Raw genomic sequence first — 13500 nt, 5'->3', positions numbered from 1 at the left:
GTCTGTAAAATCTGTTGTCATGTTGTAATGATGAAAGAAGGTGTTTACAGGATTACGTACCAGAGCCTTCGATAAGCAGTTCGTTGTTTTTGAGCCAGGTGATGTGCGGAATGGGAGTGCCATCTGGGCGGCAGGTTACTTCTATAGTCTCACTGATATTTGCCACTTGGTTCTGTAATTCCTTTTCAATTGTAGGCCCTCGTTGTGCTGTTTGTGTGGAAAAAGTAGAAATGTGTTCTTATTATTGTTACCCGTTATTGACGTAAAAAAAAGCCCAGCTACAATTCCATATAACCATATGTTGGCTATATTGTGTGACAATGCTCTTGTTTTAAATAAAAAAAATAGAGTGATTTTTGAACAAGGGTCTTAAGCTCTCATTTATTTGTAAATTTTTGTTATGCGTTGTCTTCAAGGAAAAACACAATGGGCATACATGCAATCTTAAAACTAGAAAAGATATAAAGTGTGTTCTCAGAGCCCCAATTATGAACAATAGAAGGTTAGGGGCCAAAGGTAATCACTCAAGGGTTACATAGCTACGGATGTGGCAGAGAGGCAGGGAAGTACTGTCTAACACTGCCATAGGAGAGTGGTGAGGGTGTGGGAATAACTCCCAGCCCTATCAACAGATAAGGCACGGCTAGCAGAAACGAAACCACGTGTAGTAATCAAGCCTGGTAGCAGGAATAATCAGGTGGGTATTTTCTCCAAAAGTATCACCCCCCCCCCCCCCCCATTTCAAATATAAGATACGGCACTTGCAGCGACGGCTCGTGGAGGGAGTTACGGTGGGGCAGGAGGGCGGGGAGGGGGAGGGGCAGGGCGGAGGTTGCTAAAAACCGGCATATGGATAATTGCAGGTAAGTAAACAATTTAATTAATAAAACGAATTTCGTAGTGCGCCTTGCATCGCAAAATGCAATGCAGTGCGAGCTACGAAATTCGTTTTATTAATTAAATTGTTTACTTACCTGCAATTATCCATATGCCGGTTTTTAGCAACCTCCACCCTGCCCCTCCCCCTCCCCACCCTCCTGCCCCCCCCCGTAACTCCCTCCACGAGCCGTCGCTGGGCACTTGTCAAAACCAAGTTAGACTTGTAAAATTGTCATTGTCTCTGTATCAAAGGTATGACATGTACTTGGTAAATGAAATATGCCAGAGAGCAGAGTACAGGTTTTGGTTGCTTGTCCTTCTCCCAGCATAATACATAAAAGTTACCTTAATGAGGTCATCTTTAAGCACTCACTTACCTAGAACAGTCACATGTTTCACCAAACAGTGTCTTTTCTGAGTCTTTCTGTCCACAGCAGTGCAAATGTATTCTCCACTGTGGTGCAGGGATGCGCTACTGATGTCAATCGCTGACGTCACATTCCCACCATTGGTGTACACGCTTGTGGTTTTCATTTTCAACTTCACGTCCAGATTCTTGCACACCGTGGATACCAGCCAGCTTCTGTTATACCTTCGGGGTGATCCTGAGCTCAGATTGAACCACGTTACCTTCTCAAATGTTAGTCGATCTGCAATGCATCTTAGTGAAAAGGGATCCTCTTCAATGACTCTGTTGCCGGGATTGAGCTGTATCTCAAGACCCCCTAAAATAGGAGTACACCCAAGGCTTGTTACAATTGTAAGTAGCGACAAGCAATTTCTCACTATAGATTAACATATCATTGTACACTGAGAGGTATGGTTACTTTATTGCACCGACTAGTGAATTAAATAAGTTACAAATATTAATGTCTCATTATCATATAGTCCTGTTTAAGGAATTTCAAAGTCCGCATGTCCCCCTTTACCAATATTAGGAAGATATGTCTTTACAAATGATATGTAGATAATAGCCTAAACATACACACAGATGTATTCCATCTGCAGTTTATTCCAATGAACCTTACAATGCGCTGTGACTCAGAAAGGTTGTGGTCATACTGTGGCATAAGCAGTTATGGGAATGCATGCACATTTGCATAACTGAGGACATTGTTCAGAGAGAATTCAGAGTTCTATTGGTAGGGATAAAAACTGCATATTCACTTCTACTACTATTCTTATTAGTAGTATTAGTAGACGTACCTCTCCCAGTAGTAGTAATAGTATTACTACCTCTATTACTGTTTTTGTGGTTGGTGTTGTTCTTTTGAAGTTATTATTATGATTATGTTTATAATGATTATTATCAGTAGTAGTAGTAGAAGTAGCAGTGGTAGTAGTAGCTGTTATTAATTCATCATCTTTTCAGAAGTTCAGCAAATTATGGGGCAACATTTTATTTGTAGTGCGACATAACAGAAGAGATAACGAACCATGACCTACACTGGCAAGAGCATTGTCAACTTACATTTTCTAGTTATCAACTCATCTTGGAGTATAAGTGACAAAAGTGCATGAGTGAGAATGTGTGAGTGGTTTCCCACACACATCGAAGGGGTAGGAAAGGAAGAGATGTGATCATTAAGAGGAAGATTCTTTATTTCAGATGGCCCACCACTAATATCGAATAAGTAGCAACTGGCTTGATATTTGGTACCTTTGACCCTGCCTATGCTGCAACGGGTCTCATGGGTCATGAAGGCAGCGGCAGTAACAGAAAGTTAAAAGAAGTCAGAAGAGCTAAAATAACCCACTTTTCTTTCTTTAGTTTACAATTTGCGAAAATGCCATAAAACATCAGCAACAAACTGACAACTATAGAGGGCTGAGTGTGGGCGCAGGGATCAACCTCAGATGTCATCGGGTTTCAAAGGTAGTGTGATGTCCCAATACCCTTGATATGCTACTAAATCAATGCCCAAGTTGTGTTATGTTATGTGATTTGTAAAGGGAGTGGCTGTCTCAGCAACTGGGCATCCTAGCGCTAGTTTCATCAAAAGTCACAACTGTGAAAGACAGACCTGGGGGAAAAGAAGATGAATAGCAGGACATTTAGATGGTAAACAACCAGGTCTTCAGCGATTTCCTAAAGGACAAGTGGTTCTGATTGAGCCTTAACGGACGTGGGAGGGCATTCCACAGGGCAGGGGCTTTGGTGCGAAAAGACCGACCGCCCCCCTTTCTCTTCTAAATTATAATCAGGTAGTATTTTTCATGACTGGCTGGACTATCTCAGAGCTCTTGTAACAGCAGCAGGGAGATCAGGACACTCGTTATTTATAACATTAAGTTACTATGATTTGTGGCTCCCATGGAATGCCTGCCTTCAGGCACGGCCCGAGCCGGGCGTTATAATGGGGTGGTGACGTCAGTCAGGGGAGGGTCAGGGTGGGGGATGTAAAATAAGGGATAAGGACCATTAGAGGTAAGTATCGAAAAACATAAATATAACAACTTTCGTTGCCCACGCTACATCACATTTGGCGATGCAGAGTGGGCAACACAATTCGTTTTTTTTTTTTTTCGATACTTACCTCTAATGGTCCTTATCTCGTATTTTACATCCCCCCACCCTGACCCTCCCCTGCCTGACGTCACCGCCCAGTATAACGCCCGGCACGGGCCGTGCCTGCCTGCCTTCTCTACATGACAACTTATGCTGCCTCATGCGCGCTGGTGAAGCAAAGGCATTTAAAAGTAGACAATCATTATCTTTACACTTGTGTGCCTTTGATAGCTCATCACCAATGAATTGGGGTCCAAGTACTGTTGCTTGTGACTTTGGACATCTTGTTACAAGGCAAACAGGCTGGAAATGAAATTGTAATTCCTCTTAATGTGTCTTTTATCACCATGCCTCATGGACCAGTGAGCTCTCTTGTACGTCAGAGAGACCACGTAGCCTCAAGCGTGACTTACTTGTGACATGGAAGGACATCACCCTCTCATCTTGGCCCGCTTTGTTTGTGGCTAAACATTTGTATACAGTTGATACATTGGCAGAGGAAATAGTAAGTGTGCTTACAATCTGCAAAGAAAAGAAGGAAATGCATCATTTATAACAGTAGCAACAATGCATGTTCTGATTTTGAACTTTTAAATAAACACTCATGCATAAAAGATTTTTAACATTGTCAGCTTTTTTTTTTAAAAGTGTCCAATTTTGGCTAAACAGCCTCATTATTTTTTAACTTATTGAATTATGCAGTTATTACCTGACCCCCCAAATTAATGTGTCATGTAAAACAGCTTTACTGCTTTTTATCTATGAATTCCAACTCTTCAAATATATTATGAACACATTTTAATTAAATCAAATTATTTGAGAAATCCATAACATGCTTCATCTACTAGTTGTAGTATTCGCAAGTTATTTGTCAAGAAGTTCCAATTTTCTTACATGAATATTCTAAAATATTGCAAAAATAGTTTTCAGCAATTTAAACGTATTACACCTCCTAATACCGCTGTAGATTAATCTAACGTTTAGAGCATTCCTACAGCCCGTGTGGAATTGTGCAATTGCACAAGTTTAAACAAAACTGTTTTAACAAATTTTAATAATTTTACATTTTCAAACTTTAAGCAAAATGTATAGTCACTGTTGCATTTTTAGCAAATATTTCGACCTCTGGGAAAAACATTAACAAACATTTAAATTACTTTAATACTATATTAAAATGTGTTTTGATAAAAATTCTAATGACGTATTGTATCTGTATAACGTAGATACAAATAAAGGATCAGCTATGTATCCTTAGCTAGAAAGTTAATATGGTTGATACAGATATGTATAAATCTGTAAAAAACACAGACGTACGCTAGCAAGTACATAGGCATGTGCACATACACATGCACAGTGGGATACAGTGTTATGTTAATCAGCAAATTGCAGACAGCATGCACTTTAGATGTGGTGAGTGCATGAATAAGAACCAGGAGTTGACATAAAAACTGTATCTTGAAAAATGATGTGCATGGGCTGCCTGTGGTCAGACTGAGCTGATGAAGAAGTCTCATGCCATTTTTTAAGCGTTGCTAAGGATGTTCCCTAAGCCGGATGAGAGTAATTTCCCTCAAATGCCTCTATAAAGCCTGAAAGTTCTCATGTGCCCTCACTCCAAATGGTTGGTAAGCTAAATGTATGCCAGGAGGTACTAATTGAACTGATATTACTTATATAATATTCATATTAAGGAAGCCATATTGATATGTTAATCGCAATATAATGGCACCTGATAATTCTGGCTCAGGCGTGACCCCTACCTAGAGTAGGTATTTAGGGTGTCTTGAACATAAACATACCTTTAGTTTTCCTTCTATGACACCAACATGGGTTTCATTTCTTTCAATCAAATTTCCACCATTTTGATCAGTAATGTTCTTCCAGGTTTTGCAGGTGTAGGAACTGCTGCTTGATGATTGATGGCTACAGTACATAATCAAGAGAAGGTGGGATGCAGTTAGAATTATTCAAGAAAGTAAAAGATTCAAAAAAGTATGAGCAAACTGGAGAGTTAAAAAACATGTGGCTTTCTGAAAGCCTGAAACTACCTATGAAACTGAGAGTTAGTTCAATCAGTATTCAGTTATTCACTTACAATCCCTTGCAACTCATGCATAAAATATGAGTGTTGCAATGTCTGAGAATGTGAGTGTATGGGTGTGTGTGTGGGGGTGAAATGGGTGTGTGTGTGTGTGCGAACGCGCAGTACACAAGGAGATTCAGAGTGTAATTATTGTAATTGTTGTGTGTGGGGAGAGATTAAGATTTTTAAGACGCAAAGCCTCAAGTGGGTCATGATGCCCCTACCATCCTTCAACATTGGTAATACATACCATTTTGAACTCTAAGCATGCATGTATGCTTTATGACATGCAGTTTTCTTGTGTGGCATTAAGATAAAACCACTATAGATAGCTTTGTGATTATGTTCACAGATGTATTTTCTTCTGTAAAGTGAATCTAGAATGTAATCTGTGAGGTATTATTAATCAGTGTTTTCTAAAGTTGTTTGCACTGTACTGTGGTAATAAAGGTAATGACATGTTTTGACTGTAGTAATAACTGTATGAATCTGTGTTTATAAGTTCATTTGTTCTAAATAATGTGTGATTGTTGTCATTATGTATACATACGTAACGTGTAACTGCTATATTACCAATGAGGGATTCTAGTGGCATTTACAACAGGGTCGTACTGTCCGTTGCAGTCACCGGTCGTTTCCACTGTGGGCCGCAGGGTGGGGGCCGGTTTTGGGCATCTGGAGGGGAGGGGGGCATTTTTGTTACCGGCTGTCAGCAATTTCGGCCCCCTGTAACAAAATCGCCCGAAACAAGCCCTAGCAAACAGCTCGGCCGCACCCCCAGGGGTGCCGGCCGATCAACATGCCAGGGACTGTTTCGGTTCCCAGCCTGGCCCTGGTTTACAAATAACTAGGCCAAAAGTTGAGTGGTTTATAAATGGCACCTAAACCCCAAGATGGCAATATAAAGCCATATTACACGTTACTTATTATATAATTATTTATATTGCATGATTTATTAATTGATTTTAGTATTCTTTAGAAAGATAAAATTATACCTTTTAATGTTAATATGCTAATATTTAAAATATGTTTTATGCAACAATGTGTTTTATTATCAATTACATTTTGAATACAAAATGTATTGTAAGGAACTTAAAAATGCATCCTAATATGTGCTTTCTCTTGTAGTTGACACTATAGAGTAAGTTCAATAAGACATACATAAAGAAAGAAAATAAAGTGCAGTGTGGGAAGTTTTAGCTTCAGGCTTGAGTCAGGCTCAACATGCCTGAATCTGGCTCAGATCAAGGTTGTCTTGGACCCTGTAGCCCAAAACAGCCCAAACTTTTACGTCTTCAGCATACACCCGCACTCAAACCTCATGTGCCAAGAATTAAAACAAAGCATTAACAGTTGATGTAAAGTAGGAGAGAAATAGATAACCATCTGAGGCTGAATTGAATGATCAAAAAACGAGAAACCCTGACATGAATCCCAGCTCACCTGCTTGGCCAAAATTGTGTGATCCAGGCAAATAGTTTATTACACTGTGCCTCTTTTCCCTTTATTATTACTTATAAGTACACCTTGAAATTCATGAGTTTACATTGTGCGCTGTACAAACACCTCTCTTGTTTTAAATAGATTATGGTGTTGCTCCATCTATAATAAGAATCTAGACCAAATATATTTTGCACATGACAACTGGCTTGCCTCTTAGTTCACTAACAGCATTGTTGTCAGGGTGGGAGGTATGAACGTGTCTAGGTTTATGTTTAACAACTATCACTTTTACGAAATGCAGTGATACAATCTGTTGTGCTAAGGTGAAACGCTTCCATATGTTAAAGAAAGGCACTTTTTTGAATTTTGAAGGGACTGCCATATGTTTGTGTGATGTTTGTTTTATCGTTTACATGACAGTTTCATGGCTTGGCTTGTGCATGGGCCCACAGAACTCAGTTAGACCCAGCTCTGCTATTTTTCGGCCCTCAATGTTAATTTGTTGGCTTGCCCACCTCTACATATATTTGCTTCTTGTTTGCTTGGTTCATCCACTATTCCACACTTTTTTCAGTATTAAGTGTTCATAACATAGACCTCTGTTGCATGCTGTGTACACACGTGACACACTTGCACAACTATTTTTCAACTTTGTAAATCATATGCATTTTTAGTCATAAATCCCACATACAACAGGAAATAATCAGAGCTTCCGTCCAAATGACGCGAAAACAGGACAAATACTATTTTTTTTAATTTGTGTGTTGCTTCTTTGCACCTGGTTTCCCCAAAATAATATAAACACAGCTTGTTATTCTCATTTACTGAGTTTTCCCATAGCTCATCAAAGTTGTGGACCGGTAAAAGGAGCTATTCTTGGCACAGACGCCCATTCATAAAGACTTCAGCAGTTAAGTTAATTGGCTGCACGGGAACTGGAGGAGAGAACAGAGGAATGACTGGCTCCTTCAGGACTGTCCTGAGGCCACTGGCTGTTATTGTGTTGGAAGCGCTCGGGCACCGGAGGAAGCTAGCGGAAGCCCTGTGAAAAACAACAACAGGAAGATGGAATAGGTGGAGCCTGTGTGACGGAAGTGCGCCCTGGTGTTTGACCCAGATAAGCCTAGCCGTGTGCTGATAGGGCAGACGCACCAGTGGCTATCACTGCTGACATCAACCGGCTCGCTTCCTCTGGATCGCCTTCCATTCAGATAAGGGAAGGATAGCTACCAAGAGGTGGATTCATGCATGCAGTCCTCCTCTTTGGCCTAAAGGTGGCGCCAACACAGTATACGGAATGGAATATAATAGACTGTGTTGTATGAAGTGGAACATTTATTACTTCACTACAGATATACAGCCCGGAGTTCCATATAATTCGCATCAGAATCACGGGAAAACAGTATTATTAAATATGTAACTTTTTATTTGGTAAATGTCTACTTTTTTCACGTAATCCATACAAAATCCCATGAGAATATTAATGGAGTCTAATTAATCCCAATATGGACCCGTCAGCCAAAGACATGCATAGTAGAGGTGAGGTGAGCGAGCCAACAAAATAACAGAGCTGAGCTGAGTCAAAGGTGACTCGGCTATAGTTCTCAGAGCCAGTGCACCTGATGAGCTTTGAAAATATTTGTTGTGTAAATTGCCCAAATATCATGTTAGAATATGATGATGTGTCTTCACAATTAAAAAAAATATGTATTTATTTAAAGTTTGGAATTGTTTCACCTTAGTACATCACTTAATATCACTGATTTGAGAGACATTTATTAAAAGTGAGAAATGTTAAGCATGCACTGAGAAACATTCCTGCCCCCACCCTGATCACACAGCTATTTGTGAGCTAGTAGGCAAGTTTGTTGCCTTGTGTATCCTATATGTAGACTCAATTAGATGTGGGGCAATAATTTAGACAATCAAACGCAAGAGAGGTTTTTGAACAGCGCACAGCTTGAACTTACGTGCTTGAAGGTGCTCTCATATGTGATAATGAGCGTAGAAAGGAGTCTTGTTGAAATATTGTATTTGCCGGGGAGCACCAAATTGCATCAATTAGGGAAGCTGGGATTATTCCCAGATATTCCAGTTTTACACAGTGCAATTTGGTTTCTAGATGGTAAACTCTATCTGACATCAAACGTTTTTGCTTTGTCCTTCTAAGAAGATGAACAGGAGTGTAAAACAGGTCCCTGCAGCCCAACAGCACGGGGGCAACCCATATGGGGCCCCCAACCAGATGAAAGGCCAATGAAGATCTGTGAAATATGAGATATCAATCATATCCCTGAGGCACTCTGGTGAACTGATGTATATTATAACATTGGAATGTTGAGCGCTCCATTGAAAACAATGGAGTGCTCCAGGCTTCTAATTGCTGGTAGAAGTCCAGAGCATCAACATTCCAATGTTTAACAAAGGCCTGATTGAGCCTAAGGGGATTTTAACTAGCTTGAACTCCGTGAGACTTTTGTTTTACAAATTAGAACATTCTCCCCTATTGGAGAGGAATGTTCTTATAGTCTTCGAGCGTCCATAGACAGCTCTACTGGCCATTAAAGGTCCGCTCCCTTGTTAAAGGTCCTCACCTTTAGCTCGGGCCATTAACACTGGAGAGGGCCTTTAATGGCCAGTAGAGCCTACTGCGGCCGACTTTAAGGCTATAATAGATAACATCCAATGAAACACCTCATTGGGATCTACTTCTAAGTTTTTTTAAAGGAACCACTGTACAAAGAAGGAGGTACAAAATGTGTCCTTACTGAGAAGTGAAATCACAGTCTTCCTCCAGCTGCCAATACCACTGAATATTGACTGGCGTGGGTACTCCAGAGACAGTGCATGTCAAGACCTGCGTGCTGCCATACTTGAAAGAATCCAAGGCGGGCGACAGAGCCTTTTCCCATATCTGAGGTGGAACTGGCAGGAGAAAACAAACAAGGTCAGAAGTTAGGCACAGCATGGATTGGTCGCTTTAGGGGACAACCATTTGAAAAACATGGCCCACATTTAAATGAAGACACAGTTTGCAAGTAAACACATACAATTGTCTTGCTCAAGTAACATGGGTCATAGTCAATAAATAGCCTTAGAAAGTATTTCCCCAGACATTTTCTCATTTGCGAATTTTTAACCAACTCTCTGACATCTAATGTGATGACAGTGACGACAAGGCGACCACATGTTTCAGGGCTAGGCATTGTGTACAGGACATAAGATTGTGGGCACAGCACTACATCAGAGATTTGGTAAGATGCATTGTAAATCTCAGTGGAGGATAAACACGTGAGTAATTAGTCCCAGCAAGGCATGGAAATGAGACCATTTTAAAACAGAAAGGAGAAAGATTTACAAATCGACTTACTTTCTGAAATGCCACAGGAAAATAAAAATCCCGAGGTCATTCATATTACAAAATGGAGGCATACGCCAATGAGTGTGTCTATGAGTGCTGTTTAGACCCCTGCATCTTTCGGTTTATTAAAGGGAACATTGCGGCCCTTCCATCACGGCAGAAATTCCGCCGCCGCTGACACATTTAAGAGAATACTTTATTTAAATAGCTTCCACCTGTGCTACTAGAGTACATGTGCCAGGAGAAGCGACCGAAACGGACGGAAGGCAGCCTCTTCGCTGTCCTCTTCATCTTCCAGTCTTCAGTCCTGACCAGCAGCAGGAAGCACCCAGGCACACAGGCTCTCCTGAGCCAATCGCAATGCTACAATGCAGCGCTGTGATTGGTCTGAGCACCATGGTTCAGTGCTCAGACGGAGACAGGGAGGCTTTGCATGTTCCTCACCAGGCTGTGTAATGCAGCCTCATGTAGAACATGCAAAGTGGGCAGGACTGCTTGGCCAGCCCAAGAGGCCGGCCGAGCAGTCCTACGCTACTCCTCCCCCTGCACTGCCAGCCCCGCTCTGTGAGCTATTCCTTCCATAGGAAAAATACAATGATAATAACAATATGTATTATCATTTTATTTTTCCTTTTGGACAGTGGTGATGCTCCCCCGCCTTAACGGAGGAGCCGCCACTAGTTTTGTTAATATCCTGAAACTCAGGCATGTATCTGCCCATCCTATACTGGTTCATTCTTTAGTGGCTGTAACTTAAAAATGAAGCTCAAAAAATTCTCTCAATTTTAGCGGGAAAGTCCTGCCCAATTTAATGTACTTAAACGTGAACTGGAGAAGTCTTTCTTTACAGCGACGGCTCGTGGAGGGAGTTACGGTGGGGCAGGAGGGTGGGGAGGGGGAGGGGCAGGGCGGAGGTTGCTAAAAACCGGCATATGGATAATTGCAGGTAAGTAAACAATTTAATTAATAAAACGAATTTCGTAGCTCGCACTGCATTGCATTTTGCGATGCAAGGCGCACTACGAAATTCGTTTTATTAACTAAATTGTTTACTTACCTGCAATTATCCATATGCCGGTTTTTAGCAACCTCCCCCCTGCCCCTCCCGCTCCCCACCCTCCTGCCCCACCGTAACTCCCTCCACGAGCCGTCGCTGTTTCTTTATGGAAACTGTAACAACATGGTGAAATACCTCAAGTATGGGCGTTAATAAAAATAAACAAATACATTTTCTGGATGGTATACTCACTATTCACAATCAGGCGGACTGTGTGTCTACGCTGCTCCTTTGTCCAGGGATTGGTGAGCACAGCAGTGTAATTTCCAGCGTCCATTTCACTTGCGGAAATGATAGTCATGTTGAAACCCACTTTCATCAGGTGATTGGAACTGAGCTGCTTTCCATCCTTCCACCTTCAAGAGAGTCAGAAGCACAACACAGTTCAGTCATTGTTCCTTTACAGCTTTGGATGGAAACAAACACTTCATATTGGTGATTCATACTTTACCATTTTATGTCTGGTCGAGGATACCCCGTGTAGTTCACTTGGATCCGTACACGATCCCCAATCCTTGTCTCAATGACAGATTCCATATTTTCATCAAAAGACACGAAAGGTTTTTCTGTAAAGGAAATAATACGAAACACTTTTCTTAAATTCAAATACTTTTTTCCAATATTGTACATTTATTATGCTTTTTGCTGAAACCCCATATAGACAACATTACTGGTAAAATCCTTACAGCTACCACACAGTCATGCTCCATTCAGGTCTTTAGAACTACATGCAACATCGTACTACAAGACATCAACCACTGTCAGTGATCTCTTTATGAAAAACAACAACCCTAAACTAGTCTCACCAACCATGCTGAGGAGCTGTTTGTGGATCAGAACAGGTTTTATCTGGGCTTAGGTGCAAGCATTGGGAGAATGACACTGCTGTTCTCCGCAGTGAAGCAGAGGAGCGGATTCAGTATGTGCTGCCCCAGGCACCAAGAGATAAGTCGTTTTCGCGTGGCCAAGACATCCCTACAACATGGGTTAAAGGAATACAAGGAGTACAAATGTAGGTCCTGGATTTGAAACAGAGGTGGGTGTAAAACTGTGGTGACATACCAGGAATCCATCATGAGACCTACGGATGCTCCAGCTGTTTAACAGGAAGCAAAGATGGGAACTACCAAATATTAGCATATGCCAGCCGGCAAAGCCCTGCCCAACTTTACTCAATAGAAGAGGCTCTGGTGTCGCTGCTTGTAGCACCAGAAACACAGGGCTGTAAGAACAGAACTTGTTCATATGGAAGACCGCACAATGGAAAAAGTGTCTAATTTAGGGATTTAAAGCTTAGTTTTTCTGAAAGTCGTGACAAAAGATATTTAAGTGAACAAGAGAAGTTAACAAAGTTGTGAGCCTTTTGTTCAAACAGATGCACTACTACTTACAAGGCAGCGACGATAATGAAGGGAAGTCACCTAAAGTGACCAGGTAGGTGCACTTTGGTTTTCATACCATTAACAATATATTCCTTTTCGTACAGTCCTATATTCACATTGGGGGGCACTATGGCTCCACGCTATAAAATATTAACGTACCAGCATGTATAATTTTATGCACTACTTTGTCATTTAATGGTATGATGAAGCATGATTTTCAGGCTACTTACTTCACATATAAAGTAACTGAACATTTTTTAGTACAAAGGATATTAAATATAAAGTGGAACAATTGGGGCACAAACCGACCACTGAATATGAGAAATGGTATTACTATGAACTATTGAAGCAGAAAGATGGCGTGTGTGCCATGTAACTTTGCAACAAATGATATGTACATGAATCTGTGTACACCAAGATAAATGCATGAAGGGTTGAATGCAATGTACGGGTAACATCAGAACAACAACATCCTGTGTAGGTAAACGAGAGGGGCTCTTACCATAGATGATCACTTTGCTGCTAATGCTCTTGGTCTTTTCCGAATTGAAAACTATGCAAGTGTAGAGTCCCGAATGCCGCTGGGTCACACTGTCCACGTCAAAAGTTCTTGAGAACTCTAGACCATTCTGAATTTCTTTCTTCGTGTTGTCTCTGCCTTCTAACTTTCTCTCCTATACAAAAACAAGAGCATTTAATCAGCTTAGAGTGATCACAAATTCGAGTCTTATTAGGATAAAACTGATTTAACCCTATTCGATTGAGGAGGGACTAATTTGTTTAAGC

General features: G+C 41.0%; 1 protein-coding gene across 1 annotated transcript in view; it reads right to left on the bottom strand.

Annotated features, from left to right (window-relative positions):
- The window catches only part of KDR (kinase insert domain receptor), a 62225-nt gene that overhangs the window by 25493 nt on the left and 23232 nt on the right, over positions 1–13500 (bottom strand). Inside the window, exons 7-14 of the mRNA XM_086962638.1 lie at positions 13217–13388; positions 11784–11898; positions 11525–11688; positions 9683–9839; positions 5188–5311; positions 3802–3910; positions 1257–1604; positions 61–207 (exon numbers count right to left, since the gene is read on the bottom strand). Coding sequence (XP_086818764.1) covers positions 61–207; positions 1257–1604; positions 3802–3910; positions 5188–5311; positions 9683–9839; positions 11525–11688; positions 11784–11898; positions 13217–13388 — 1336 coding nt within the window. The remainder of the gene's footprint in view (positions 1–60; positions 208–1256; positions 1605–3801; positions 3911–5187; positions 5312–9682; positions 9840–11524; positions 11689–11783; positions 11899–13216; positions 13389–13500) is intronic.

The sequence above is a fragment of the Lissotriton vulgaris genome, chromosome 3_1 (genome assembly GCF_964263255.1).
Source record: "Lissotriton vulgaris chromosome 3_1, aLisVul1.2, whole genome shotgun sequence".
In the NCBI taxonomy this organism is placed as follows: Eukaryota; Metazoa; Chordata; class Amphibia; order Caudata; family Salamandridae; genus Lissotriton; species Lissotriton vulgaris.
Note: the sequence above shows the minus strand (reverse complement) of the source record. Positions and strands in the feature narration are given on the sequence as shown.